Below are 27,271 nucleotides of genomic sequence, written 5' to 3' on the forward strand. Positions count from 1 at the left end.
AAGATATAACCAGAGTTCAGTCGTTGTTCCTGTGTGGTTGAGTTCCTTGAGGACTTAGAAGACACAAACCATTTTCCAAGAAGGCATATAGATCAAATGAAAGTGTGACCTTTATAAGAAGAGGCAAAATCCACAAGGAGATGAGTTAGTGGAGAGGAGTCTAGCACCGATTGCTATGGTGACCAGGAAAAAAGAAAATAAAGAGCTGGAGGTTTTTTGATAGACAAAATTATTTCCTTGCAGTGATAATTTGTGGACAGAACAAAGGTACAGATGTGAAGGAAGGGATGGCAATCAGTGAAAATGATTAAAAAGTAACCCACAGCAATTATTTAAAAAAAAAAAGAAGGCAGAAAACCTTCTGCATTAGAAGAATGTATTATATCAAATGCAGAGGGAGCCACCTAGGCCTTGATAACAAAAATGTTTCTGGAAATATTAGCATAAAGCAAAGGCCAATCAGAACAGTGTGGAAATCAAGAAGATGATGCAGCAATGAAGCAGTATCAAAAAGGGATTCGATTTTGGGTGTCTCCGTTCTGAAATAGATGAACAATTCCTAAAGTCAGTGATTAAAACAGTATTTATTTTAAACATACGCTATTAATATATATGCTTAAGTTAACAGTTCAGTAAATCCACGTATAGGTTACTCACTGTGTTATGGTCTTTCTCACACAATTTGTTTTCAAAGCCACACACATAAACAAAAGCTCCACTGAATTTTCCATTTTTTTAAATACACAAAGTGCAGAACCAACTATTCATGTGCTTAGATAAGAAGGCCACCAATTTCACAGAAAACTCTATATGCACCTGCCTCTAATCAGGAACAGTCCTTGATTTTTAAACTGCATGAAAATGTACTATAATATTTCATTCCATTTTGAAAAACACATTTGGAACTTATGGTTGCATAAATTTATATGGTAAAATAACAAAATCTTCATTTAGGTATATTTCTACTTAGAGACACAGTTATTAAGAAGATGCACATTTGAGGAAGATTAACATTTACAACTGAGTGTAGAAAACTACATTTGGTTCAAGAGAAATACAGTATACACATTACCTGAGATGTAAAGCAGGGGTCTTAAACCCGAAAATGCCTTTATCTTTTAAACTGATTAACGAAACATACACTCTTAGAAGGCGAATCACCTACCTGAGAACAATGACAATACCTTTTCATTGTTCCGCGTAAAGATCAAACATCTACACAGATGCAGGTTGTGAATACTACTATCAATACCAAAAGCCTAGTCTTTTTTTTTTTTAATTTAGAAAGTAATTCACTAAGAATACTTTACTTAAGTAGCAAACCAACATGATGCTTTATAGTTGGTATACATCAACCCAGAAAATTGATTTGGGACTAATTTAAATCCTGAAATGTTTTATGTAGCTCAATTTGGACAAAATTTAAGAAATGCAATTTTAATGAACCACTTAATTAGAGGTCAATTTTCCATATCCTCAATTAAGCTGGAATCTAGCAATGATACATAAAAAGTATTTTAGTACTACCATCCTGAATCCAAAAATTTCCCCCTGAGGATTACATGTTAATGTAGTCTCAGGTCAGGTGTAACTTAGACCTACTAATCAAATCCAGAATGTTAATTTACTAAGATTGAACCAGAATATGAGAGAGACTGCTAGAAACTGAAACCAACTGATACTGAAAACTAATAGAATCAGCATTTAAAAAAAAGCATTTAAGTAATTGCTAATGGCATTATAAGATGGTACATTATGCTTTTAATGAAAAAATGAGTCATTGAAAAAAGTTGGACTATGTTTAGTATACAGTTTATAAAGCTGGGAAAATACATTTCTGAACTTAAAAAGGGTAAAAACGGTACCTAAAACAGGTTAACCAATCATCACAAATGATAGGAATTCAACAACTCTTATACCCACAGTAACAAGTTTTTCACCTCTAATTTATTTTTTACTGCATATAAGATACAGTATAAGTAATTCATTTTTACTCAAGAGATTTCTCCCATTTAAATAGTACAAATCTTTTATGGACAGAGTACTTTAAAAGTCAAAGTGTCAAAGTCCATGATTTGTAGTTTCATGAGAAAATACTAAGTATTCTAGACTCTCCAAGGTTATATTCAATATAATTTTTGGTAAAATGTAATTTCTATTTTAAGCTTTTGGAAACAGTTTATTCATATGTAGTGTGCATACATAGTAACTGAAAGCAGGAACATTTTATTTCATTAAGATGTATAGACCTTTTTACCTATCATTTTGGTTAACGAGTTTACTTTAGGTTACTAGAACTGGAATTGTTTGAGAATGTTCAAGCACATAGAGTGGGAAACCACGGGTCTCTGTATTTATTGAACTGAATCACCTGGCAGTAAAATTCTGTTAAGGCTCTCGGCATTGGTGAAACTTCTTCCCACTCAGATCTGTTGCTGTGGTAGACCTGCACTTCATCTGTGATTTCATCTGGTGCATAATCACCACCTAATATATAAATTTTATCTTCAATTCCAATTGCACCTGCATTAAAGCCTGCACACTCAAAAGATCCCTCACCTTTCCAAACACAAGTGTCTGGACAAAAACTATAAACCTTATAGGTGGAAAGGTCACATATATACAGTGTACAGTTTACTGGGACAGCTTTAATTAATGTTGCATGAAAAAATTGCCCAAACTCTGCTACTAGTTCAGACCACTGATCAGTTGTAGCATTGTATTTAAAAAAGCAATCAAGCGATGGGTTAAAAGCATCTGTAATCTCTACTTCTGATCCAAGAACATAAATTATGTTTTGGCATGCACTTGCTTCTGGATAGTATATGCCTCTGGGTAATGGGCTAACAGATGTCCATTCTTTGGAAAGAGGATTGTAAGATTCAACATCTAAGAGACTTTTAATGTCCCGGGCTCCTCTAGTCTTTCCACCTATAACATATAATCTATCAAGAGCCATAACTGAGGTATGCATGGTTCTTGGTGTTTTCATGGTTGATACCAAGAAGAAATCATTTTTAACTGGACAGTAGCACCAGGTTTGATCGGTGGCATCATGATATGACTCGCCAATATGTAGTCGAACCGTTCTACAACATTTCCCTTTGCAACCACCTGTCAAGAATATTTTCTCTCCGTAGCTAGAAAGACTAGATCCTGGCAAATCAATCAGGTGTGATTGCGGCAGTATTTTCCATGAATCAGTTTTAATATTGTAGCAAAATGTATATTGATTTTCTCCATTTTCCTCAGTTTTGTGAATGAATATGTATTTTTCAGTTGTGGATGGTCGAGCGTCAGGGAAGAGTCCACCAGAACCTTGCACACATTTAATTGCATCCATGATTATGTCAAAACAGTTTGTGCTTTTGAGTAAACTCTCTTCATTGAACAGACAGTCCTGAAGTGTCTCCTCAGATAACTGATGTAATCTTACTTTTTTAATCAAATGAGGCAGATACTTTTGCCTTGATTCTAAGTTATGTTTAGTCCAACTAAGGACAACTTTCAGTACCATTTCTTCTTCAGGAACATTTAATTCATCTGATTCCAGACATCTTTGTAGTACTCCAAAATTCATCTCTAAGAAGTCACTGGATTTAAATAGTAAAGAAAAGTGATGTTGTACGAAGTGTAATGCATGATCAAACAGACTGGTGGAGCCATAGCTATCTGATAGAGATAATAACTGTAAGCAGTTGACAAGATTAATACTTTTTATTAAAAAGTCACTGCAAGCTTTGGATAGGAAGGAAACTTGAAGAAATGATGACAGCTGGAAGAACATTTCCACATTATCATCTGTTATTTTTGTTTTTCCTGTATAGGCATAATCGAGAAATGCTTTTACTGCTTTGGAGGACAGATTAGTAATGGTAACACTTCCATCGTCTCTTTCTTTCATGTTCACTTCAAACATTGCCCTGCAGCAATGAAGAAACAGAAACACACCAGGGATATTTTATTCCATAATTATTTTCACTATCACCTTAAAGTTTTCCTTTACTCTTGACTTAAAATATATTTATAAAATTATATTTTAATTGCATCTTAATTATTTTAATATCTAGAATTATATACATTTTTTATCTGCCAAAAAACATATTATAAAATGCCTATAGTACACAATATGTACATTATAGCTGAGCTATAGCAACTAATGAAAAATACTATAAAAAGATTCAAATTTTGTATACTAATTTGTTCTTATATATTATTAATACTTTTAGGGCAAAATCTTGCTGATGGCCAAATTTCTTTATTTATGGATTAATTAGTATCAACTGTGCTGGTGATAACTAAAATTACTTAAAATGTACTTATTTAGGGCTTCGGATTTAAAAATCTCTTTCAAATTTATCTTCAATTTCACATTAATGAAACAGAAAAGAGTACAGTGAGATACCTGCTGTTTCCAGTGACTCTATTTGTGTGGGAGAAATTCACCAAATAAGACACATGTCTAAAAAGACATTTTACATAGTTTTTTTTAGGGGAAAGGGAATGTGATTTCCTAAAATTAAATAATAACAATGTACCACATCAAGCAAACAGGTGAAAAAAAAAGACAGTTTGGTAATAGGTACTGAGAGATGGAGATAGGTCCCCAAATCTGAATAATTAGACCAGCTTGAAAGTTCTTCATAGTAAGTTTTGTTTTATCACTACATGGCGAAGCTGACAGAATCTAAGGAACTGGGGATTTCTTTGGCTCAGTTTAGGAAATGTGTCGGCGTGGAACAAAATCCATTTTACTGTTGGTTCTGGTTTAACAATGATTTGTATTTGTGCCAGTATTGTCCCGGATGTCTTTCTGAGCAGTGTTCCTAGTACTCTAGGGAAAACCAATTTACTTATTAGAGTGTACTCCAGAAACTAATGAAAGCTATTTAAAAAGTGTACAACGTCCAACTGAAAAATATGGGGAGACTTGCAAATAAGGAATATCCCTTAGAAAAAGGATGACGAAATGTCTTCCTACGATGCTATTTATCACTTTATAAATAGCTATTTACTGTCAGCTTCCACATTTTCTTTGGGAAGACACATGTAAGATTATGTTTGGATACTTCAACCTTACTCATCTTCAAGTATTCAGTTGGCATCTATCTCCAATTTACCATCTCATACAGTATATATATAAAATGTGTGTGATTCCTTTTCAATTTCTTGTCTCCAATGACCTCCTATTAAGATATTAAGATAGGAAAATAATTTTATTTTCCAAAAACACTGTAAGAGGGACATTTCCATGTATTGTGCACTTTTCTGACACTTTTTACATTTTCAATAGTCTATTAAGTGAGTTTGATCATATTTTGAATTAGTGGCATTATAGGAGAGTGTAAATTGTCAAATTTCTATTACATATGTACATATTTTAATGTGAACTGTGTACTCATTTAATAAAGTAGTGTATATAATAAAGGATCTGATATTTTTGTTATTTAAACTAGGCAGAAAACTTTAAAAATACATTGGTCTAACAGTAATTTTAAAAACGAAAAGCAGACCTATAAAAAACTAGTAGTAAGCTGAACAAAGAACTATGGGCAAAAATTATGTGTAGATAAATTTACTAAAAAATAAGATCAAGAAGGGTGCAAGACTACAAATTGAAATGCCTATGTAAGAGTATTTTATTAGCATGAAAACATTACAGGGAAATCAAGTGTGTGTTTATACCAGATTTTTAATATTTTTTTGCTAGATTTAGAAATAATCATCATTGCAGCTAGTATTAACTGAATGTAGGAGGTACTATGTTAATTATTACTCATATTTTTTTCATTTAAGCAATCTAGTAATTCTGTGAGTTAAGTCCTAGTTTTATAATACTACCTTTTTACAAATGAGGAAACTGAGGCCTGAAGGGGTTAAGTAACTTGCCTAATAAAACATATCTAGTAAACGATAGAGCTTGGATTTAGATTTAGGGCATATGTATTAAGAGGCCAACTACTTAACCATTGTACTACACAGCTTCCTGTCATGAAGGGGGGACCTGAAGGATAAGGGAGCAGAAAAGAGTTACATGGAAGAAAAGCTAGGTTATAAGAGAGGAGGGAGGACACTGGCAGAAATGAGAGTGGCAGAGTAGAAGACAGTAAGGGCCCCAGTGAAGTTCAAGGAATAACTGATTACCCGAGAGAAGAAACAAAAAGAACAGATGATGACATGTAGTCGAATGAGGCAGACAGCTAGTTCCAGACTGTTGTAGCCTCCGTGGTCCTAGTAAACTGCTGCAGTACTAAGCCATTGCTCCCAATTTTAAAGCAAGGGTCCCTACAGGTGCTTAGCAGGAAGTATATATCAATAAATGTTTGCTGACTGAAATCTAGCTTGTAAGATTTACTCTGAAAGCAATAAGGGTGAGGTCTAATCAGATGCTGGTAAAAAAAAGGGTTAAAGTGAGGATTCAAAACAGTATAAATTAACTTGCATATAAAAGATGCATCGTGGTATTTCTATATCTTAAATCTTATTTTTTTAAATCAAGTTTATTTATTGAAGATTTAAACCCTGCTTAATTCATATTAAAATTGCTTCCACAAATGAACATAATGTAAAATATTGCAATTAGAATATAAGTTTCTTGTATAACCAGGGAGGATGAAGATCAGGGTTTCATCAAAAGGGGCTTGTCTAATGATCAAGACCCCTCCCAGGATAGTATTCTCTTGATACAATTAACACAGTAATTGCAAGGTCATGTGTCTGAACCCTAACCTTGCAGAAAAAGAAACTGATGTCATAGTGATTACTGCAGTGTTATGACTAGGACATTCTTTTTAGGGTGATCTACATGGGAAACCAAATTATATTCAGAAGGTTGCTTAGAATTAGAACAAGTTGGGTGCTTTCAAGAAATATTTCATAGCTAAGAAGTACTTTTCCCTAATATAAGGGTATCTTTGCCAAGGAGATGATACATTTTTAAATCCTCTGAGTTAGAGCCACCTCTCCCCATAATACATGAATACAACATAGGACTGAAATTTACTTTTCTCGCGAAGTCATTTTCTTCAAACTTTGCTTCCATTTTTTTTTCAACCTGTCCTGTCTGCTTTTTCTAAAATAATACAAGACAGGGATTCCCCCCAAAAAACCTGACCCCATCAAAAAAAATTTTTTTTGTCCCAGAATATTTCAAATAATTAATGTTCCAGAGAACTTTGGGAAATGGTGACCTGGGAAGACCTGTGCTTTAAAATAGAAGGTAGTTTTAAATGATCTCCTACTAAAAAAACGTTAGTTAATCTTGGTTCTAATTAGTTTTTCTTTGTTTTTGTTTTCATTTTGAGACAGAGTCTCGCTCTGTTGCCCAGGTTGGAGTGCAGTGACACAATCTCAGATCACCTGCAACTCAGTCAGTTCAAGTGATTCTTGTGCCTGCAGTCTCCCATATAGCTGGGATCACAGGTACATGCCACTGTGCCTGGCTACTTGCATTTTTAGTAAAGATGGGGTTTTACCATATTGGCCAGCCTGGTCTTGAATTCCTGACCTTAGGTGATCCACCCTTCTCAGCCTCCCTGGGTGCTGGGATTACAGGTGTGAGCCACCATGCCTGTCCTAATTAGTTTTTTTTTTTTAAGAATTAGACGTGACTGTTTGCATGTTCCTGTGTGTAGCATAAAACAGAACTTAATTATCCAAATCAGAAAATCTGAGGCATAGACAAGGTAAAGTACCTGAAAAAGTCACTGCATGCTGCTAACACACAACGATGACATGGGATTATTTCATCTTTCATAATTATTTTAAAATCATAAAAGACATTTTGTTCTCTAAAATTCTGTAGTATGCTTAAGACTTTTTGTCCATGATCTTCTGATATAAGGAAGTTGTTTTTCTTCTCAGATGGAATTCCATTACAGGTGCTTCGTTGATTGAAAGCATATGAATTATCCATAGCCAATTCCATATGTCCTTAGAACTAGAATTAAAAAAGAAAATCACTGATGTAGTAGAAACCTAATGCAAGTTTCAGACTCCAAATTTTGCCCTCTTGATGTCAAATATACAAAAATGGTCACTAAGAAAAATAATAAGACAGTAAAACTTGTTCTAAACATTTGTTTTCCTGACATTTAATACTAAATTTCTTTTGAATTTTCATAAATGTTGACCTCATTGGAATAAAAGGTATATTTTTCATAAGTGCTAACATTCAGGGCTATATAATTGTGTTAAATAGCAAAATGTACACGTTGTATAAATAGCTTATATAGGATTTCACTACACGATTAATATTATTATTATTATACATAAGACATGTTATTTCTAACATAGTCATTGAGTATCTACCCAACACAATCCCTCACTTTTTCAATCCATTCTCTTCTGGAAGCAAAGTAGCTGTTAAAATGCTGATCTTGCAGCATAAACTATATGGCTTCTAAGGTTAGACTTTTACAAGATAATTGGTTGAAAAAGATCAAAGTGTTAGATTAATTTATTATGGCTTCAGTAAAGAAGAAAAAGGCAAGCACATTTCCAAGTTGGCCTATGTAAAAGTAGGAAGGAAAAACCACATATATTTTAATTAAGAAATATTTTTTTAAACATGAGGTCAGAAATCCAAGATAGGTAAAGATCAGATAATTGTGACTATCTTGAACTGCAAATTCAGCTCTAAACATAAAAGTTGTATCATCAAAAGCAAGGAAGTGTGAAACAGAAAAGAAGTTTGGGGGCTCGGGGAGCCAGACAAATAGAAAACCTTGATTCTACGTTTCTGTTCCAGTTATCATCCCAAAACTTAGTGGCTTAAGACAGCAATTTATTATCTCTCATGGTCCTGTGGGTTTAGATGATGCTTCTTGCTTGTAACTTTCATATAACTACAGGCAGATGGCAGCTGTGGCTGAAGCCAGCTGAAGGCCTGACTGGATTACATGTTCAGTATGGTTTCCTCATTCACATTTCTTATGATTCAGCCGGGATCGCTTGAACAGATGGGGCTCTTTCTCCTTTTGTTGTTGTTCTTCTGAGAACATTTAAATATTTATTCATTCATTTAAAAATAAGAATTTTATATAATTGTATTGAATATATCTATTTAATACATGTATTATACATACTCACATAAATCCATTTCATATTCATACCTATATATACATAACTACAAAAACATATAAATGGATAACTGTAAAATAACTATTTTTTTTTAAAAAAAGGCTTCTTGAAAAGGGTTGCACTGTTTTTTGCAAATCTCTTTAAGCATCTGGCTTAATAGAAGACAACTAGATTGTCATATCTGCTTCTTTATTCAATCTTTTGTGAAATCATATACCGTGTGGCCACACATCTAAAACCATCTGTTCTTTGTCAAACCTGAAAAAGACAAACAATGGGGAAAGGATTCCCTATTTAATAAATGGTTCTGGGAAAACTAGCCAGCCATACACAGAAAACTGAAACTGGACCCCTTCCTTACTCCTTATACAAAAATTAACTCAAGATGGATTAAAGACTTAAATGTAAAACCCAAAACCATAAAAACCCTGGAAGAAAAGCTAGGCAATACCGTTCAGGACATAGGCATGGGCAAAGACTTCATTACTAAAACACCAAAAGCAATGTCAACAAAAGCCAAAATTTACAAATGGGATCTAATTAAACTAAAGAGCTTCTGCAGAGCAAAAGAAACTATGATCAGAGTGAACAGGCAACTTATAGAATGGGAGAAAATTTTTGTCGTCTACCCATCTGAAAAAGGTCTAATATCTAGAATCTACAAGGAACTTAAACAAATTTGCAAGAAAAAAAAAACAGCCCCACCATAAAGTGGGCAAAAGATATGAACAGACACTTCTCAAAAGAAGACATTTATCTGGCCAAGAAACATGAAAAAAAGCTCATTCTCACTGATCTTAACACACCCTCTCCAAGTGGCCAGCTGGAGCTTCTTCACAGAATGACAGTCTCAGAGTGGCTCGGCTTCTTGAATAAAGCTTGGTTCTCCCTGAGTGGGTATTCCAAGAGGCCTGGGTGGAAGCTGGGTTCTGGAGAAGTAGTCTAAATTGTCCTACATCATTAATTAAAACTCCATTCTAGGACCAAGTCAATCTACTGTTGTGCTGTGCAGTACAGTAACCATGAGCCATGTCTAGCTATTTAAATTACTTGTAAGTAAATACAATTAAAAATTCAGGTCCTTTATTGCTCTAGCCACATTTAAGTGGTCAGCCATATGTGGTGTGATGAGTGACAACTTGTTTGGGCCACAGGGTGCCCATATTTTTGCTTAAACATTACTTTTGAGTATATCTGTGAGAGTGTTCCAGATGAGATTAACATTTCAATTGGTAGACTAAGTAAAGCAATTGTTCTCCCCAGTGTAGATGTGCCTTATCCTGTGTGTTGAAGGTCTCAATAGAACAAAAGGCTGAGTAAGAAGGAACTCTTTCTCTCTGCCTGACTTCAAGCTGGAACTCAAACTAGAACTATGCCATCAGCTCTCCTAAGTCTCCTGCTTGCTGACTACAAATCTTGGGTCTTCTCAGCTTCCATAATCACATGATCACATGAGCTAATTCCTTATAGTTTCTCTGTCTCTCTCCATATATATTTATGTATACTTGTTTCATATATATATAAAACAAACACACATATATATAAAACAAACATATATACCTCTGTAGTAAAAATACATATACATATGTATAGTACAAATACATACGTGTGTGTGTGTGTCTGTGTGTGTGTGTGTGTGTGTGTGTAATATATATGTCCCTTTGGTTCTGTTTCTCTATTAAGTCAGACTAATACATCTGCCTAGTGACTACTGTATTAGGCAAAGCAAATATAAAACATTCTCATCATCACAGAAAGTGCCACTGGATGGCTGTTACATTGTGTGGAAAAACAGTGTGCCTGTGTGAACATGTGTGTGCATGTGTGTGCAGAAGAAAGTAATAAGTTGTAATTGGCAGTACTGCTAGAAATCTAAGTTACTTGTAGAAATAGTTTTGTACACAGTATTCTGAGTAACTGTGAATAGGAAGACATATTAAAAATGAGAGTGGATATCATGGAGGAAGAGAGATAATGAAAGGCCTAGATGTTATTTCTAAGGAAAAGGATCTAGAGAAAACAAAATCAATACAATGGATGAAGATATATGTAAGTGAGGTCAGAGAAAGAGATCAAGAGAGAGTGCAAGATTGATTTATTATAAGCTTGCATGATAACAGAGGCTCAGAAGTCCCAAGATCTACAGCCAGTTAGATAGATACCCAGGTGAGCTCACAGTACAGTTTCAGCACAAGTCCAAAGGCCTGAGAATCACAAGAGCTAAGTTTCAGTCCAAAAGCTGGCAGGCCCAAGAAGAGTCAGTTTTTAAATTTGAGTCCAATGGCAGGAAAAGACTGATGTATGTCCCAACTCAAACAGGCAGGAGAAATTTCCTATTACTCAGTCTTTTATTCTATTCAATTCTTCATTTGATTGGATAAGGCCCACCACACAGGAAAATCTGCTTTACTTGGGCTCCTGATTCAAATGTTAATCTCATCCAGAAATATCCTCCAGACATATTGAGAATATCTGACCAAATGTCTGGGCATCAGATGGCCCAGTCAAGCTTATATGTGAAATTAACTATCATAACAGTTCAGATGTTGACTTAACAATGTTGATGACATATGACCTAGGATAGAAAAAGAGTATTCCAAATTAGAGTGAGGCATACAGACAATTATATATGGCTGATGTCCCAGGACTAATTCTTCCCCTCACAAGACATCTTCATAAGTGACTTGTAAGACTGTGTTTTAAAATTATACATGCTTTATCTTCTTTTCTAATATTTATAAAATACACAGATGTCAAATTGTGTATTCATTTATTTGCTTGTATAAAATTTTGTGTTTTATAAATGCTTGCATAAAAATCATATGTCTTCCCAAGAGTATGATATAATGCTAAATAAGGTGGCCATTAGCCTGAGGTTATCTCTGTAACCAGCCTTCTTATATAGGAGAACTGAAACTTAACTTGGAAACATTTATTGTAACTGACTTAAAAACCAAAAACCAAAAATAAGCCTTAGCCAATCACAAACAGCCAACTAGCCTATTGGTTACAAATAGGGAACTTCCATCAGACAATATCCAAATAAGGCAAATGCCTAGCTGTAGTCAATCAGGTAACTTCTCTATTTTGTTTCTATGTTCAACCTGTAAAAGCTTGGTGGTCACACTGCTGGAGTGGAGCTCTCTGAACCTCTTTCAGTTTTGAATGCTACCTGAGTCATGAATTGTTCTTTGCTCAAATTCGGTTAAATTTTATATTTCTAAAGCTTTTCTTTTAACAATGAGAAATGAAAGAAAAAGTAGGTAATCAGAATGAGGCTTGAGTTCCAATGCTGGTTCAGCATTTACTCGTGACATATTTGAGGCAAATTACTTCTAATATTTTATTATTTTCATCATCTGTAAAATGGGGATAAACTAAATCTATCTAGTTTTTTTTGCTGAGAATATTAAAAAACATAATTTAGCATATAGTATGTGTGAAATAAGTGGAATTAAGGCTTATTTTCTAAGAAATTTAACAGAAAAGCAAATCATTTAAATGACATTAATCAGGAAGTTGACACTTATAAAATAGTGGGGGAAGGAACAAGAGAAGAAGCTCTCTGGTAATTCCTAGGGCATAAGAGCAAAGTTGAACACAAGAGCTGTCATTAAAAAGTCTCGTTTGATCTGCAGTGTCAGAATCAAAGGAAATAATAAAGAGAATTGGTGGGAGACGTGAGCCAGCCTCCCTAACTTCATGATGATGAAAATATATGTTTAAAAGGAATAGCCAGGGGCTGGGTACAGTGACTCACGCCTGTAATCCAAGTACTTTGGGAGGCTGAGGCGGGCAGATCAACTGAGGTTAGGAGTTCAAGACCAGCCTGGACAACATGGTGAAACCCAGTCTCTCTGAAAATACAAAAATTAGCTGGGCATGATGGCAGGTGTCTGTAATCCCAGCTACTCTGGAGGCTGAGGTGGGATAATCACCTGAGCCCAGGAGACGGAGGTTGCAGTGGGCCAAGATCATGCCATTGCGCTCCAGCCTGGGTAACAGAGTAAGAGGTTGTTTCAAAATAAATAAATAAATAAATAAAAATAAAAGGAATAGCCATGAAGTATTTATACTATGCAAAAGGGCATGCAAAGCAGGTAAACAGACAACATGATTGAAAACAGTCTATACTGGTTTGATAGATGTATGTTAATGCTGTGTAAAAGATCAAAGTGTCCTCTCAGTGTCACAATGTAGCCAAGATGTTACTCCTGGTCTCATTCTCCAGTCTAGTGATGAGGTGGGGCATTAATAACCTAAAACAGTAATGTAGGGCATCTCTGTGACCGGTCTAAAATAATTACAGAATTGGCTGACTCCGTCCAGATCACCTAGATGCCCCTTGGAATTGCTCTATATTTTCATCCACTAAAAGATATGTATTTAAATACCTCTATGTGTTAGAGGAAGTTAGGTGCTGAGGATCAAAAGATATATTATCTCCTATAACTTTAGATTGCTCTGGATTTCTAAAAGTTCTCTCAAAGATTAGCATAATAGATGTTGGCAGGGATATTTGATCAACATGGAACATTTTAAAGCAGTAACTACTACCCCGACCTCCAGGCTATCCATCAGGGGACATGGGGAAAAGGACGTGGGTAGATACTGAATGCTTTGTTCTATACAGGATCAATATGTATGCATATTATTTGTGGAGCACTTGCTACAAACCCAGTACTGAGCTAGATGAATTAAAAATATAGTGGAAAATAGAATTTGTGAGTGGCACAAAGTGAGCAAGGTATATTGCAGAGGAAGAATTCACAAAGAACAGTGAGAGAAATGGAGGAAATCCAGAAGTGTAGAAACTAAGGGAAGAGAGTTTCAAGTATGAAGTTGTCACCTATATCATGAAAAGGAGATGGAAAAAAGTCACTGATGATTTAGGGGTGGAGTGAGGAGAGAACAGATTACAGTGGAGTTAAGTGGAAATAATGGGCACAATTTATATACTGTTTTTTTAAAGTTCATCAAAGCCCAGCGCAGTGGCGTATGCCTGTGAACCCCAGCACTTTGGGAGGCCGAGGCAGGATCACCTGAGGTGGAGCACCTGAGGTCAGAAATTCCAGACCACCCTGGCCAGTATGGCGAAACCCTCTCTCTACTAAAAATACACAAATTAGCTGGGTGTGGTGGTGGGCACCTGTAGTCCTAGCTACTCAAGAGGCTGAGGTAGGAGAATCGCTTGAACCCGGGAGGCAGAGGTTGCAGTGAGCCGAGATCGCGCCACTGTGCTACAGCCTGGGCAACGAGAGTGAAACTCCATCTCAGAAAACAATAATAATGATAATAATCTATGCAAGAGATAACATTCATAAGTCACTAATAGCTAAACCAAAACGAAATTCTAAAAAATTTCAAGTAAGCCACAGGAAGACAGAAAAAACACAGAAATAAAAACAATAAATAGAAAACAAAATAAATGGCAGACTTCAATACTGACATAACAATAATTGCACTAAATGTAAGCAGTCTACATACACCAATTAAAAGACAGATTGCCAGAGTAGATTAAAAAGTGACCCAACTTTATACTTTCTAAAATTAAAATCACTTCAAATCTAATATAGGTTGAAAGTAAAAGAATAGGAAAAGATATACCATGCAAACCACTAATTAAAATAAAGAAGGTATGGCAATATAATTACAAGATAAAATAGACCTGAGCAAGGGAAAGGAATATTATGTAATGTCCACCCACCACCAAGAAGACGAGCGATCAAAAATATATATGCACCAAATGATAGAGCCGTAAAATATGTGAAGCAAAAACTGGTAAACTGAAAAAAAAAAAAGACAAATCCACTATTATAGCTGGAGACCTCAACACTCTTCTCTCTAAAATTAATAGAACTAAACAAGAAGGATAGAGAACTTAACAATTATAGAAAACTCCACCTAACAACAGCAGAATACAGATTTTTCCCAGTGCTCATGGAGCATATATCTAGATAAATCATATCCTGTCCCACAAAAACAAACTTCAAATTATTTAAAAGAATTGAAATTACACAGATTATATCCTTTCACCACAATGAAATCAAACTAGAGATCAGTAACAAAAATATAACATAAACATCTCCAAGCACTTGGAAACAGAATAACACACTTCTAAATAATCCATGGGTCAAAGAGAAAGTTTCAAGTATAATTTAAAAAATACATTAAACTGAATAAAAACTAATATACAATATGTCAAAATGTGTGAGATGCAACTAAAATAGTGCTGAGGGGAAAATTTATAATATTAAGTGCTTACATTACTACAGCTCACTCAATATGAAATATATAATTTGAACAGCCCGGTAACCATTAAGGAAATTAAATTTACCCAAAGTTTAAAGAAGAATTAATACCGGTTCTATGCAACTTCAAGAAAATAGAAGAAAAGGGAAGATTCCCAATTAATTTTATGAAGTGAATATTATTGTGGTCCTCCAGACAAAGACAGTACCCCAAACAAACAAAAAATGAAACCCCATACTATACACCAATCGATGTAAAAATTGTTTTAAAAATATTAGCAAAAAAATTCAGTACTATATATAGAAGGAATTACATGCTATGGCCAAGTAATTTTATCCAAGGATGTAAGGCTGGTTCAGTATTTGAATACCAACTAGCACAACTTACCTTATTAGGCAGCTAAAAAAGAAAAATTACAAGATGCAGAAAAAGCATTTGAAAAAATACAACACCCAGTTATGGGAAAAACTCTTAGCGAAAGAGAAAGAGAGGGGCAAATATCCCCCTTCTCAATTTGACAGAGAAAATCTACAAAAAAAACTAGAAGTAACATTATGGAATGCCTTCCCCCTAAGAAGAGGAAAACAGCAAGGATATCCACCCTTACCACTGCTATTCATCATAGTATATTCATATAGCATATTCATATGCTAGCATATGAATATCATAGCATATTCATCACTGCTATTGACACGTATTTAGAAGTGTATTATTCAGTTTCCAAGTGCATGTAAGCTCTAGCCAGCACACTAAAACAAGAAAATTCAATAAAAGGCATACACATTGGAAAAGAAGAAACAAAACTGCCTCTATTTGCAAATTCCAAGATAGTGTATGTAGAAAATCCAAAGGAATCCACCAGAAAAAAATCTCATAGAACTAATAAACAAGTTTAGCAATGCCACAGGACACAAGAGCATCACATGAAAATCAATCATATTTCTATATACCAGCAATACATACATAGAAACAAAAATTAAAACAAAAACAAATGTTAAAAGTACAATAGTTCAAAACAAAAAACTGAAGTAAATACTTAGGTATAAATCTAACAAAACATGCACAGGACTTGTATGCTGAAAAATATAAAATGCTAACAAAAGAAATCAAAGAAGAGTAAAATGGAAAGACATGCCATGCCTGCTAAGGGGAAAGTCAACTTAATAAAGATGTCCCCTTAATTCCCCCTAAACTGATACAAAGATTTAACACATTTTTTTAATCAGAGTCCTAGCACGTGGGAACAGGGGGTCCGGTGAACTGAAAGAACATTGCCGAGTTCACCCAACTCACAAGGCAGCAGCAGGAAGGATCCCTCCTGGCCCCATTCTACAATGACTCTCGCTCACCTGGATCAACCTCTCTTGCTGTGAGTTGGAGTCTGCAAAGTTGAGGTCTCTCTCTGTCTCTCTACCTGTACCTAAGACAGAGGTTCTCACGCTTTAGTGTGCTAGAGATTCCCTCAGTGTCTCCCCAGACTCCTGGCCCTGCCCAGGAAACCAGCAGACTCTGGAGCTTAAGATTCAGGCATGTGTGTTGGAGAAGAGGAGGAGGAAAGGGAAGACAGAGTTGGTGATTTATGTGTTTCAGAAAAAACCCAGGAATTGGCTGGGCATGGTGGCTCATGTCTGTAATCTCAGCACTTTGGGAGGCTGAGGCGGGCGGATCACAAAGTCAGGAGTTCAAGACCAGCCTGACCAACATGGAGAAACCCCGTCTCTACAAAAATACACAAAATTAGCCGGGTATGGTGGTGGGTGCCTGCAATCTCAGCTACTCAGGAGGCTGAGCGAGGAGAATCGCTTGAACCCAGGAGGCAGAAGTTGCAGTGAGCCAAGATCTTGCCACTGCACTCCAGCCAGGTGACAGAGCAGAACTCCATCTCAAAAAAAACAACCCAGGAATCTTTTTCGAGGTTGTCACTGGGATGGTGGTGCAGATGTGGCTGGGGGAGGCCCAGCCAGCCCCTGAGGGACCATCTTGCTTGGTGCACAGGACACTTACTGACAGTCACCAGTGCACTAGCATGGAAGAAATCTTCCTGGAGCTCATGGCATGGACCAATCAGCACTTCTCAGAAGCTAAAAACGGCCCAGCCCACTCCCCTTCTCTGAGGGTCCCAGTATATTTTTAAAAGTCAAGACAATTCAAAACAGAGTTTCTAAAACTATGGCCTGTTTGTAATGTTTTAGTTATTAAATTAGCGCTTTTGATGCACACACACACACACACACACACACACAGAAAAAAAACCAAAGTCCTTGCATGATTTTTTGTATATATAGATTACTGTAAAATTTATATGATAATGAAACTGGAATATCTAACACAACCAAAAAGAATAATAATGGGGGAAGCATCAGTCCACCTGATTTCAAGACTGACTTTAGCTATGGTAGCCAATACTGTGTGACATTAGTGACAAGAAAGACACATAGATCAGTGGAATGCAATACGCAATTGAGATACAGCCCCATACAAGTATAGCCAAGTGACTTTTAACAAAGGTGCAAATCAATTCAATGGAAGAAAAAGAATCTTTTTAACAAAAAATGCTGAAGAAAACGGATATCCACAGGAAATAAAAAGTGAACCTCATGCTGTATGTAATACTTAACTCAAAATGGGTCATAGATTTAAATGTAATATATAAAACTTTTAGAGGAAAATATAGAACAAAATCTTTGTAACCAGGGTCTCCTTAATGGGCTCTTAGACATCAAAAGCACATAAATAAAAAACGTTAATAGATTGAACTTTTATCAAAATTATATTTTTTCCTCTGTGAGAGTCCCTTTAGTTAAGAGGGTCAAAAGTCAAGCTATGAGCCAGGAAAAAAAAATTTGCAAACTGAATCCGATAAATAATCTAGAAAGAAATCTGACAACTTACCACTAAAAAACCAGACAATTCAATTTAAAAAATGTGCAAAAGGCACAAAGAGCTGTTTCACCAAAAAGAACATACAGATGGCAAGTAAGTACACGAAAAGATGTTCGACATCATTAGTCATTATGGAAATGTAAATTAAGATGGCAATGAAATATCCTACCATCTCTCAAAATAGCTTCAACAAAATATAATGACAACACCAAATACTTGAGGGTGTTCAGAGACACTGGATCACCCGTATATTGCTGGTGGAAATCGTTTGTCAGTTTCTTAAAAAAACTCATCATACCTATACCTTATCACTCAACAATCATGCTGCTGCGCATTAGAAATAAAAACTTACATGTGCACAAAAGCCTGTACATGTTTCATAACAGCTTCGTTTGTGTAGCCAAAAGCTGAAAGTAACCAAAATGTTGTGCAATAGGTGAATGAGTAAACAAATCATGGCACACCCATACCATGGAATACTACTTACCATGAAAAGGGGATGAAGTATCGATACACATAATTTAGACAGATTACAGGAATCTACACCTGTAAGAAAATGATAAGAAACTACACACACACATTGTACCAAGGTCAAATTCCTGGTTTTGATCTTTTACTATACTTACATATGTGCCCATTTGGGGAAACTGGGTTAAGGATACATGGAAACTCTAGCTTTATAACTTCTTGTATAATTATTTTTAGAAATTAAAAGATAACAAAAGATCAATTCAGAAATTATTTTGACATTCCAGCCTTCTTCTTGCTCAAACGTAGAAAATACAAATAAACCATCATTTTTCAATGGTATAAAATCATTCCTCTGTGTTTTAAAATAAATAGTAAATAAAACAGTATAAAGGTGACTAAAAGAGATACTTCCAAAAGAATAAAAACTATATTTCTACATAGTAGCATAGGTCCTGAGAATATCAATTTTTAAAACTCCAACCACAAATACTTTTAATTAACTTCATTGTCATGAAAATCATGTATGTAATTTAGATCTTATGTTGGATTAATTATTGAGCCTCATGGTTCATGAATAAGTGGACCACATGAGATAAACACAAAGTTATTTTTATTTCTATAAATAATAACAGAAATCAGCTTTATTAGAAAATTTCAAGTATCCTAAAATAATATATAAGGATCATACATAGCTATTCACTTTTATAACACTTTTTTAAAAAAAAATCTGCCTCGTTGATTCTACACAGAATGACAAATCCAAGGAGCTGAAAATTTCCATTTCTTAAATTTCATTTGAGTAAATCCTACTTGTATAGTGTATTTTGCAAATAACAAAGATATGGCATTCGGAACTAGAGAAATAAGAGTCCTAAATGGCTCATCACTAACTAGTGACTCCTACTTAGGCTCTCTGAAGTTTTGGCTTCCTCATCTGCAATGTGGACATACCTATCACACTGGACTGCTGTGAGACTTAAATGATACAATGTATATTAATATTGTCAAATTATACATAAATATTAATGATTAAAATGAATAACATTAACTGTTAAACAATTCTTAATTCTTGGCAAAAATTTATAAGGCAATTATTTTTCTTCAAATAGTCTTCAAATTCAATTATGCTATTTCACTGATGTTAAGACTCAAACTTCTTCCGCACTTATCTGCACCTGACAGACATCTTATAATCACTCTGGTTGGGTGGTAGTCATGACATATTTGTCATTACATGTGTATTAAATTTGAAATATGGATATCAGCATCTTGGAAGAAACCCCTGGAGATAATGGACATTGGTTTAAGAAATGATGTATCACTAATGCTCTAAACAGAGAATGATACTATAAAAACAAAACATAGACATGGAGACTCAGAGTTGAAAATCAATAAAAGACACTTTGAATGTTAAGAAGTTTTAGGAGTACCTCAGCCAATTAATTTTGCTTATGTTCTTTGTACGTAGGTGCAAGGATATTATATGACTTTTTTTTAAGGGAGCTCTTTGTATGAGTAGAAAAAATTCTTAGTCATAGAGTTGTGCCATAGTTGGCATTTTTTTCTTAGTGGTATATAAAATAATAGTGTACTTTATAAGATTGCATCCTAGCTTCAATGAAACACCTTCCTGCCCAAAACACTGACTCAATTTTAAAAATGATTCTATTATTATTATTATTATTATTATTATTTTGAGACGGAGTTTCGTTCTTGTTTACCGAGGCTGGAGTGCAATGGCGCGATCTCGGCTCACTGCAACCTCCACCTCCTGGATTCAGGCAATTCTCCTGCCTCAGCCTCCTGAGTAGCTGGGATTCCAGGCACGCGCCACCATGCCTGGCTAATTTTTGTATTTTTAGTAGAGATGGGCTTTCACCATGTTGACCGGGATGGTCTCGATCTCTTGACCTTGTGATCCACCTGCCTCAGCCTCCCAAAGTGCTGGGATTAGAGGCATGAGCCACCGCACCCGGCGATTCTCTTATTTTTTTAAAGTCTTCCATTAAAATTTGATTTAAATAATTGAATCAATAAAGGTACGAGAGTCAAGCCTAAGAACGAAGCCTTTGATAAAAAGTAATGACAAAAATCAAATGTCACTTGATAAAAGTAGAACATTAAAGCTGGGCTCTACCTGATCTGGGCTTTGATTTCATTGGGTCCTACAGTGATCTTAGTTTGGTCACTCATGTTTCAATATGTGGCATGATTTCTGGCCTATTCTAGTAAATATTTATTATAGATGCTAACTATATGACAAGCACTGAATTCGGCACTAGAGATAGCAAAGAGAATAAAAGACACATGGTCCCTGCTTTTCTGTTGTTCAGTATCCGGTGAAGAAGACATAATAAATAAGGTACTATAAGTTTTTATAAATACTGTGAAGACGTAAGTAGGAAGTGGAAATAAAAATGAACAATGGGACATTCAATTTCAGACAGTAACGAAAGGGGTAACAGTGAACACTTACATAGTGTTTATTATGTGCCATGCTTTGTACTATGTTTTTTGTTTTGGTTTTTTGAGAGAGAGTCTTGCTCTATCCTTGCGTCACCCAGGATAGAGTACAGTGGCAGGATCACAGCTCACTGAAGCCTCAACCTCCTCCTGGTTCAGGCAATCCTCCCACTTCAGCCTCCTGAGTAGCTGGGATTATAGGCGTGCATTAGCACACTTGGCTAATTTTTTTTTTAAGAGATAGGATCTCACTATAATACCCAGGTGGGCTCAAACTCCTGGCCTTAGGTGATACTTGTGCCTCAGCTTCCCAAAGTGCTGTGACAATAGGCATGAGCCACTGCGCCTGGCCCATGTTATATGTTTTACACATATTCTTTTAATCTTCAAAAAAACTAAATAAAGCAGATACTTATCTTCACTTTAAGAGAGAGAAAATGGGCTTTGATAATTTAAGTAGTTTGGCTAAGATCATATAGCAATTAAGTGGGGAGGTTGGTATGTGAACTCAGTCTGGGTAGACAGCCCTTGCTTTCATCCACTACACTATTAGGGAAAGCCTTTCTGAAGTGTCATTTGAGAACTGAATGATGAAAAGGTAAGGGGATAGTGAGCGAAATCACATATAAAGCCCTACAGGGGGAAAGGAGTCCTTCCGTTTTAAGAAATTAAAGGCGGCCAATGTGGCTGGAGTAGTTAATGCAAGCAAGAGGGTCAGGAAATAGGGTCAGGCGGAATCCTGTGGGTCACAGGAGCTGGGGTTTTATTCCAAGTGAAGTAGGAACAACTGATCACTTTAAACTGGACAGTGACATGACATAATTTAAAAAAAATATATTTTTGTAGCTAAGGAGAAGGTACGAGGAGTCCGAGTCATTCATTTATTCAACAAATATTAGATAGTTTGTGGAGTAACAAATATTGTGGCAGACACTATTCTAGATACTAGAAATGCAGCTAAAACCAACGTAGACAAGGTTCTCTACTCTGGAGTCCACTTTAGAATGGTGAACACACACACAAACATACACACCTCCCTTCTCCTGCATTAACAATTTCTCCACACTTCTGGACATTTTCCATCAGCATGCCACTTCTGCTGTCTTTCATCTTTAAACAAACATTAAACGAAAATCTGTCATCTGACCTTTTATTCTCCTGTAGCTACCATCCCATCTTTCTACTTCCTAAATCCAGAAAAATTTTCAAGAACACTGTGGTTGTGTCACCTCCGGTTATTGTCTCAACCCACTAAAATAAAGTTTCTTTTACTCCATTAAAACTGCCCTTGTCAATGTCACCACACTACCATCTTGAAGCTAAATTCTCACTTCTCTCCCCTCATCTTATTTCACCTCTTAGGAATATTCACACTGTTAACTAGTCCTTCTTGAAACACTCATCTTTTAGTTTCTGTGCCACAACATTCTTCAGGTTTCTTACTTCAGGTTTCTTACTTGCTGGCCTCTCCTTCTCAGTCTAATAAGAAGGCAATATAGCATAAAGATTAAGGGCATGGATTTCTAGATTTATCTCTGTCAGCAGGTTGTGCTACCTCATGGAAGACAGACATTGGAAGAGAGTGCTCCCCTTTGTCAGGCAGGCTAGAAAAATGATTAGTATTTCAGATGAAAAGTGATGGCGGGTTATACCAGCGTGTTAACAGTGGAAATAAAGAGAAATAAATGGATTTAGCTGTATTTTAAAGTAGAGCCAAAAACATTTGGAGATGGATTGGATATAGGGAGTCAAAGAAAAGGACCATCATCCTTTTTTCATTGAGTAACTGGTAGAATTAGGGAGCTACTCAAAGAAGTCTTGGCAGCGGGGAAAGGTTTGAGGTAGAATAAAGTTTGTGACCCAATAAAGAGTTAGTGAATATATCTAAAAAACACCTAGACTTAGAGATGATCTCATCCAATGCCTTTCCATTGAAATCAATACCCGGAAAAGGTTACATCATGCATAGGGTCCTCTGTAACCAAAGTCACACAGACAGTTGGTGGTAGAGCTGGAAACAGTATGAGCCTCCCAGCATCCTGCTGAGAAGCCCCAGATCAGCATCAAGCAACACAATCATTACAGACTGAGCCAGCCTCTATTACTTCAGTCCTCTTCTTCCCCTGACCAATGCAATAAAAAATATTTTAATAAAATTGTTGGGTTCATTTAACACAGTTAAGCAAGTTATGAACTGCATATTTATATTTCCTTAATAAAAGTGAGTGAGGGAAGTAAAGGCAGATGGGATATAAAAAGCAGTGTTACCCTCGACAGTAAATGTGGAGGCATTAATAACATTTACTCATGTATCCTATTTGTAAAAGGTTCACATGACAATCTGCTCAAGTACTATCCATTCTATTTTGCAAGATAGTGCACAAGCAAATAATTCAGGACAGTAAAAGAGATGCCATAAGGCAATACTAGATTAACTGCCAAATGAATTACATAAACAATACTGTTTTGAGAAAAGGTACTCTGAAGTAGGCCCTAAGAGAAGGTTTACACTAAGCTCTAGAGGATGACACATAAGATTTTTAAAAGTACACAGGGAAGGGGATTAAACAAACCTATAAAATGTATTCACTAGGATGCTAGGTTTGGGGCTGAGGTTTGGGAGTGGGGAGAGTGAGCTATTTTAGTCTGGGTGAACAGAGATACTCTGTTTGGTAGGACATTTGGGGCTGAATGATACAGAGGAAACAAGGAATGTGATAATGGGAGAAGGGGAGAATATTCTAGATATAACAAGTACAAATAATCCCTGCATTACTGTGTGTGTATTAGACTCCATAGATTTGACACACAGAGATCTTGTTCGATGGGAAAATCATGGGATATAAATTCCTAAACTTGAATTTAAACAAATTCTCTTTCTGAGCTCAGTGGCTCCATCAGTAATAAGTGCTGTACATAACATGTGCGATAACGTACACAGAAGTGTTTTGGAAGCAGAAACGTATAATGTACCAAAGTTATAAAAATCAACTTACAAGGCAAGAAGGAAAAGTTATATGATTCTTAAAAACAAAGAAGTGAGTTATGATCATTGACGATATGGGTATTAGTATTACCTTATGTATCTTTACACTGTCTCTTGTACTTTTTATGCATATGATTTATTTGCCTTACCAGATTGTAAACTCCCTGCAGCTGGTAAGCAGATTTTCAATATGGTAGGTGACACAGGCTTTTGGTTAGCTAAGATGATATATTAAGCCAATAATTCATTTTACTGTAGGGATCTGACTTTCTGTGTGTGTGCGTGCCCGCTCAGAATCCCATCTACTTTTGAGGGATTCGAGGGGGCTTATGATATCAGGAAAAGTCAGTGAAAACAAGTATAGATAAAAACAGAATAGAACCCATCGTAAAGAAGACAGAGGTAATAGGAAGGTAACTGTGTTAATTACTACTGCTGGCCTTCGGCTGGTATTTCCTGGCAGTCAGAGGAAGAAGGAAATCGGCTGAATCCCGCAGTACTGCACTTTAATCGACCTCCAGGTAGTCATTTACAGTCATCTGCAGAGACCTTTTCCCTGGAACAAAACCTGCAGGGCACTTGGATCGCGTGGGCTTTCATACGAGAGTCAACAACAGCCTACACGAAACAACTAAGGAAACAGACATACATCAGTATGACCCTTCATAAAGCCTGAGAAAATAAGTGAGCAGAGTTATTTACTTGTTTCTGCTGCTGTTAGAGAAAGGCCCTCTGTCATGATGGAAACACTGCTGCCTCAACAATGGAATCCTGTTTTCCTGCTAGGGCTCTAGCCCAGGCTTGGCAACGGAAAACAGCACCTGGATCACTTCATCGCCCCCAGATAAACTGCCAGCATTAGCCCAGCAGCTCGCCGGCAACCTCGGATTCAGGCGAGGTCGGTGTTCCGCACTGGGGGCAGTGCCTCTGCTCGGCCTTCGGAGGGAGGGTTTCAGGTAGGTGGCTGCTAAGGGTCGGGAGCGTACGGTGTGAGGGTGGGTCTTGGGCCGATGGGGCTAGGGGGCAGGGAAAGAAGCAACTCAGGGCTGCCGCGTTGCACAACTCCAGGGGGCACCACTGCAGACCCCCTCCTAGAAGTGGAGACCTTCGTGGCCTGTACACGAAGGAGCGACGGAAGCGGCTGTCTCTGAGGGTCACAGGGGCCAACCCAGACCCAGAGAACAAGGGCTAACATCCCACTCCTCCCTCAGACCCCGGAGCTCACCCACCTGCAACTGCAGTCTCCGAAGTCTCCACCCCAGTCTCCCAGCCTCCAGAGGACTGGTTGCGATTGGCCTGCACCGCTGTCCCGTTAACGCTTCCGCAAGTGTGAGTGGCGTAACTGTGGTGCTCTCGGCCTTGGTCCCGCCCTCCGCTCGTCTCCGAAGCCACGCCTGCGCGACGTCATACAATGCCGCAAAGCGCAGGGCTGATCTCCGCCCCCAGCTGCTGCTTCTCCGCAAGGAGGTGGCTGAGTTGGGGGCGGGCTGGGAGGGCTCCCGGTGGGCAACGTGCCCGTCTGCGTAGCGACGTCCCTCCCCCTGCCCACGGACGCTGGGAAGAAGGGGGCGGGGCCACGTTTGCATCCGCGCCATCAGGCCCGAGGTAGCGGCGAAGTCCGCCTTCAGTGTATGGTTTTCCCTGCCAAGCGGTTCTGCTCGCTGCCATCCATGGAGGGCGTGCGCTGGGCCTTTTCCTGCGGCACTTGGCTGCCGAGCCGAGCCGAATGGCTGCTGGCAGTGCGATCGATCCAGCCCGAGGAGAAGGAGCGCATTGGCCAGTTCGTCTTTGCCCGGGACGCTAAGGCAGCCATGGTACTGCGGGTCTTCTTGGTATTTAGAGTCTTGGTAGCAGATGTTGGGGGAGGCGGGCCAGGCTGTGGAGACCCCACACTCCCGCCCTGTCGGCGGCGCTCTCGCTGTGGAGCCTGTGGCCAGCCCGGGCGACAATGGCCGGCGCTGGTTTCCACGTCCATTGTAACCGCCTCGGAGGCCTCCATCGCTGTAAAAATGATCTCTTTGCCCGTTATTGAAAATGGAGACCCTACTAAACCCGTGAAATAAGGGCAGGGAAGGCCGACAAAATTGTTTTTTTTTTTTTTTTCTGTAGTGAATGTTTTTATGTCTTTAAATTTTATTAATGTTTTTTCTTTACGTGGGTTCATAGCCCATGCTTTTTCTGCCTATTAAATATCCCACCATTCTCCAGGGACACCCTACACGTGGTAGGCCCTAGAAATTGTCAGTATGATTTAGTTCCTAGCCCTGCGCTCCCTGGGATTGAAGCCAATGAGAGTGAAGCCCGGAGAAGATACCTTCCTCACTAGATGGCATAGGAAACAGTATTTTATGTAGATTTGTTTAAGCGATGTATTTTAAAGCAACAAATAGAAAACTGGATTTCAAAACAATCTATATAGTGCAATTTGAAACAATCGTGAATTACTATCATTTAAAAGACAGTCCTTTATTAAAAATGTTACATATTCAAACACCTTTCTGTTTGACATGTAGGCTAGTTTATAATTTTTAAGGCACATTGGTGAACATTTTTTACACTTATAATTTTTAAGGAATTGTGAAATGATCTACTTTTAAAAGCCTGCAATGTTTAAAATTTAGTCAGTGTTAGAATTAAAGAAGAAAAAAAACCCTGAAAGATACTTTTTAAAATATATGCTTTGTCATCTTATATTCTTGTTTGTGTGTGTGTGTGTTTAGTAATTTTTTAAAAAATAATAAATGGAGACGGGAGAGCAGAACAAGATAGGTCATGCCTTGCTAATTGTTGAAGCTGAAATACATATGCACAGATGTAGATACAGTAGGGCTGCTTATTGCACAGTTATTTATGACAGCAAGTCTAAAGCCAGCCTAAAATGTCCAATAAATGGGAAATAATATTAATGAAATATGTTACGGTTAAAACTGCGAGGACCAGACCAATGTGTACAGACATAAAATAATTCCTAATACTTACAAATTTAAAAGCTTATATGTGGTAGAATATGACGTAAGTATAGTCTCATGTTTGTGTTTATATGTAGAGTTAGCAAAAACATGTAAATGCACACTTAAATACAGAAAAGACTGAAAGGATGCCAGCTGTTAACTTTGGTTACTAGTCAAGGCGAGG

The 27,271-nt window shown here is 37.0% G+C and overlaps 2 protein-coding genes across 7 annotated transcripts in view; one reads left to right on the top strand and one right to left on the bottom strand.

Annotated features, from left to right (window-relative positions):
- Window positions 1–27,271, top strand: part of AASDHPPT (aminoadipate-semialdehyde dehydrogenase-phosphopantetheinyl transferase) — a 78,504-nt gene that overhangs the window by 29,822 nt on the left and 21,411 nt on the right. Inside the window, exon 1 of one of the 4 annotated variants that reach the window (XM_002754397.7) lies at window positions 25,694–25,950. The exons of the other annotated variants lie outside the window; for them this stretch is intronic. Coding sequence (XP_002754443.4) covers window positions 25,768–25,950 — 183 coding nt within the window. The 5' untranslated portion in view covers window positions 25,694–25,767. Of the gene's footprint in view, window positions 1–25,693; window positions 25,951–27,271 lie in introns of those variants that run through there. 4 annotated transcript variants of the gene reach the window in all.
- Window positions 566–25,403, bottom strand: KBTBD3 (kelch repeat and BTB domain containing 3). 3 transcript variants are annotated; one of them, XM_054241318.2, is made up of 4 exons: window positions 25,366–25,403; window positions 18,704–18,762; window positions 7,695–7,939; window positions 566–3,923 (listed from the first exon to the last, which is right to left on the bottom strand). In XM_054241318.2, the coding sequence occupies exons 3-4, from the start codon at window positions 7,925–7,927 to the stop codon at window positions 2,318–2,320; spliced, it is 1,839 nt and encodes a 612-aa protein (XP_054097293.2). In that variant the 5' UTR covers window positions 7,928–7,939; window positions 18,704–18,762; window positions 25,366–25,403; the 3' UTR covers window positions 566–2,317. The 3 variants fall into 3 exon arrangements, with proteins under 3 accessions (XP_054097293.2, XP_002754406.3, XP_054097294.2); XM_002754360.6 differs by lacking the exon at window positions 18,704–18,762; XM_054241319.2 differs by lacking the exons at window positions 18,704–18,762; window positions 25,366–25,403 and adding an exon at window positions 24,567–24,693.

Source organism: Callithrix jacchus, chromosome 10 (assembly GCF_049354715.1).
Source record: "Callithrix jacchus isolate 240 chromosome 10, calJac240_pri, whole genome shotgun sequence".
NCBI classification, from domain to species: domain Eukaryota; kingdom Metazoa; phylum Chordata; class Mammalia; order Primates; family Cebidae; genus Callithrix; species Callithrix jacchus.

Coding starts and splice junctions, on each gene's coding strand:
- KBTBD3 (XM_002754360.6), bottom strand. CDS start 7,927: ATGGAATTGGCTATGGATAATTCATATGCTTTCAATCAACGAAGCACC. Junction 3,924..7,694: donor GCATGCAGTGACTTTTTCAG/GTACTTTACCTT, acceptor TCATTGCTGCAG/GGCAATGTTTGAAGTGAACA.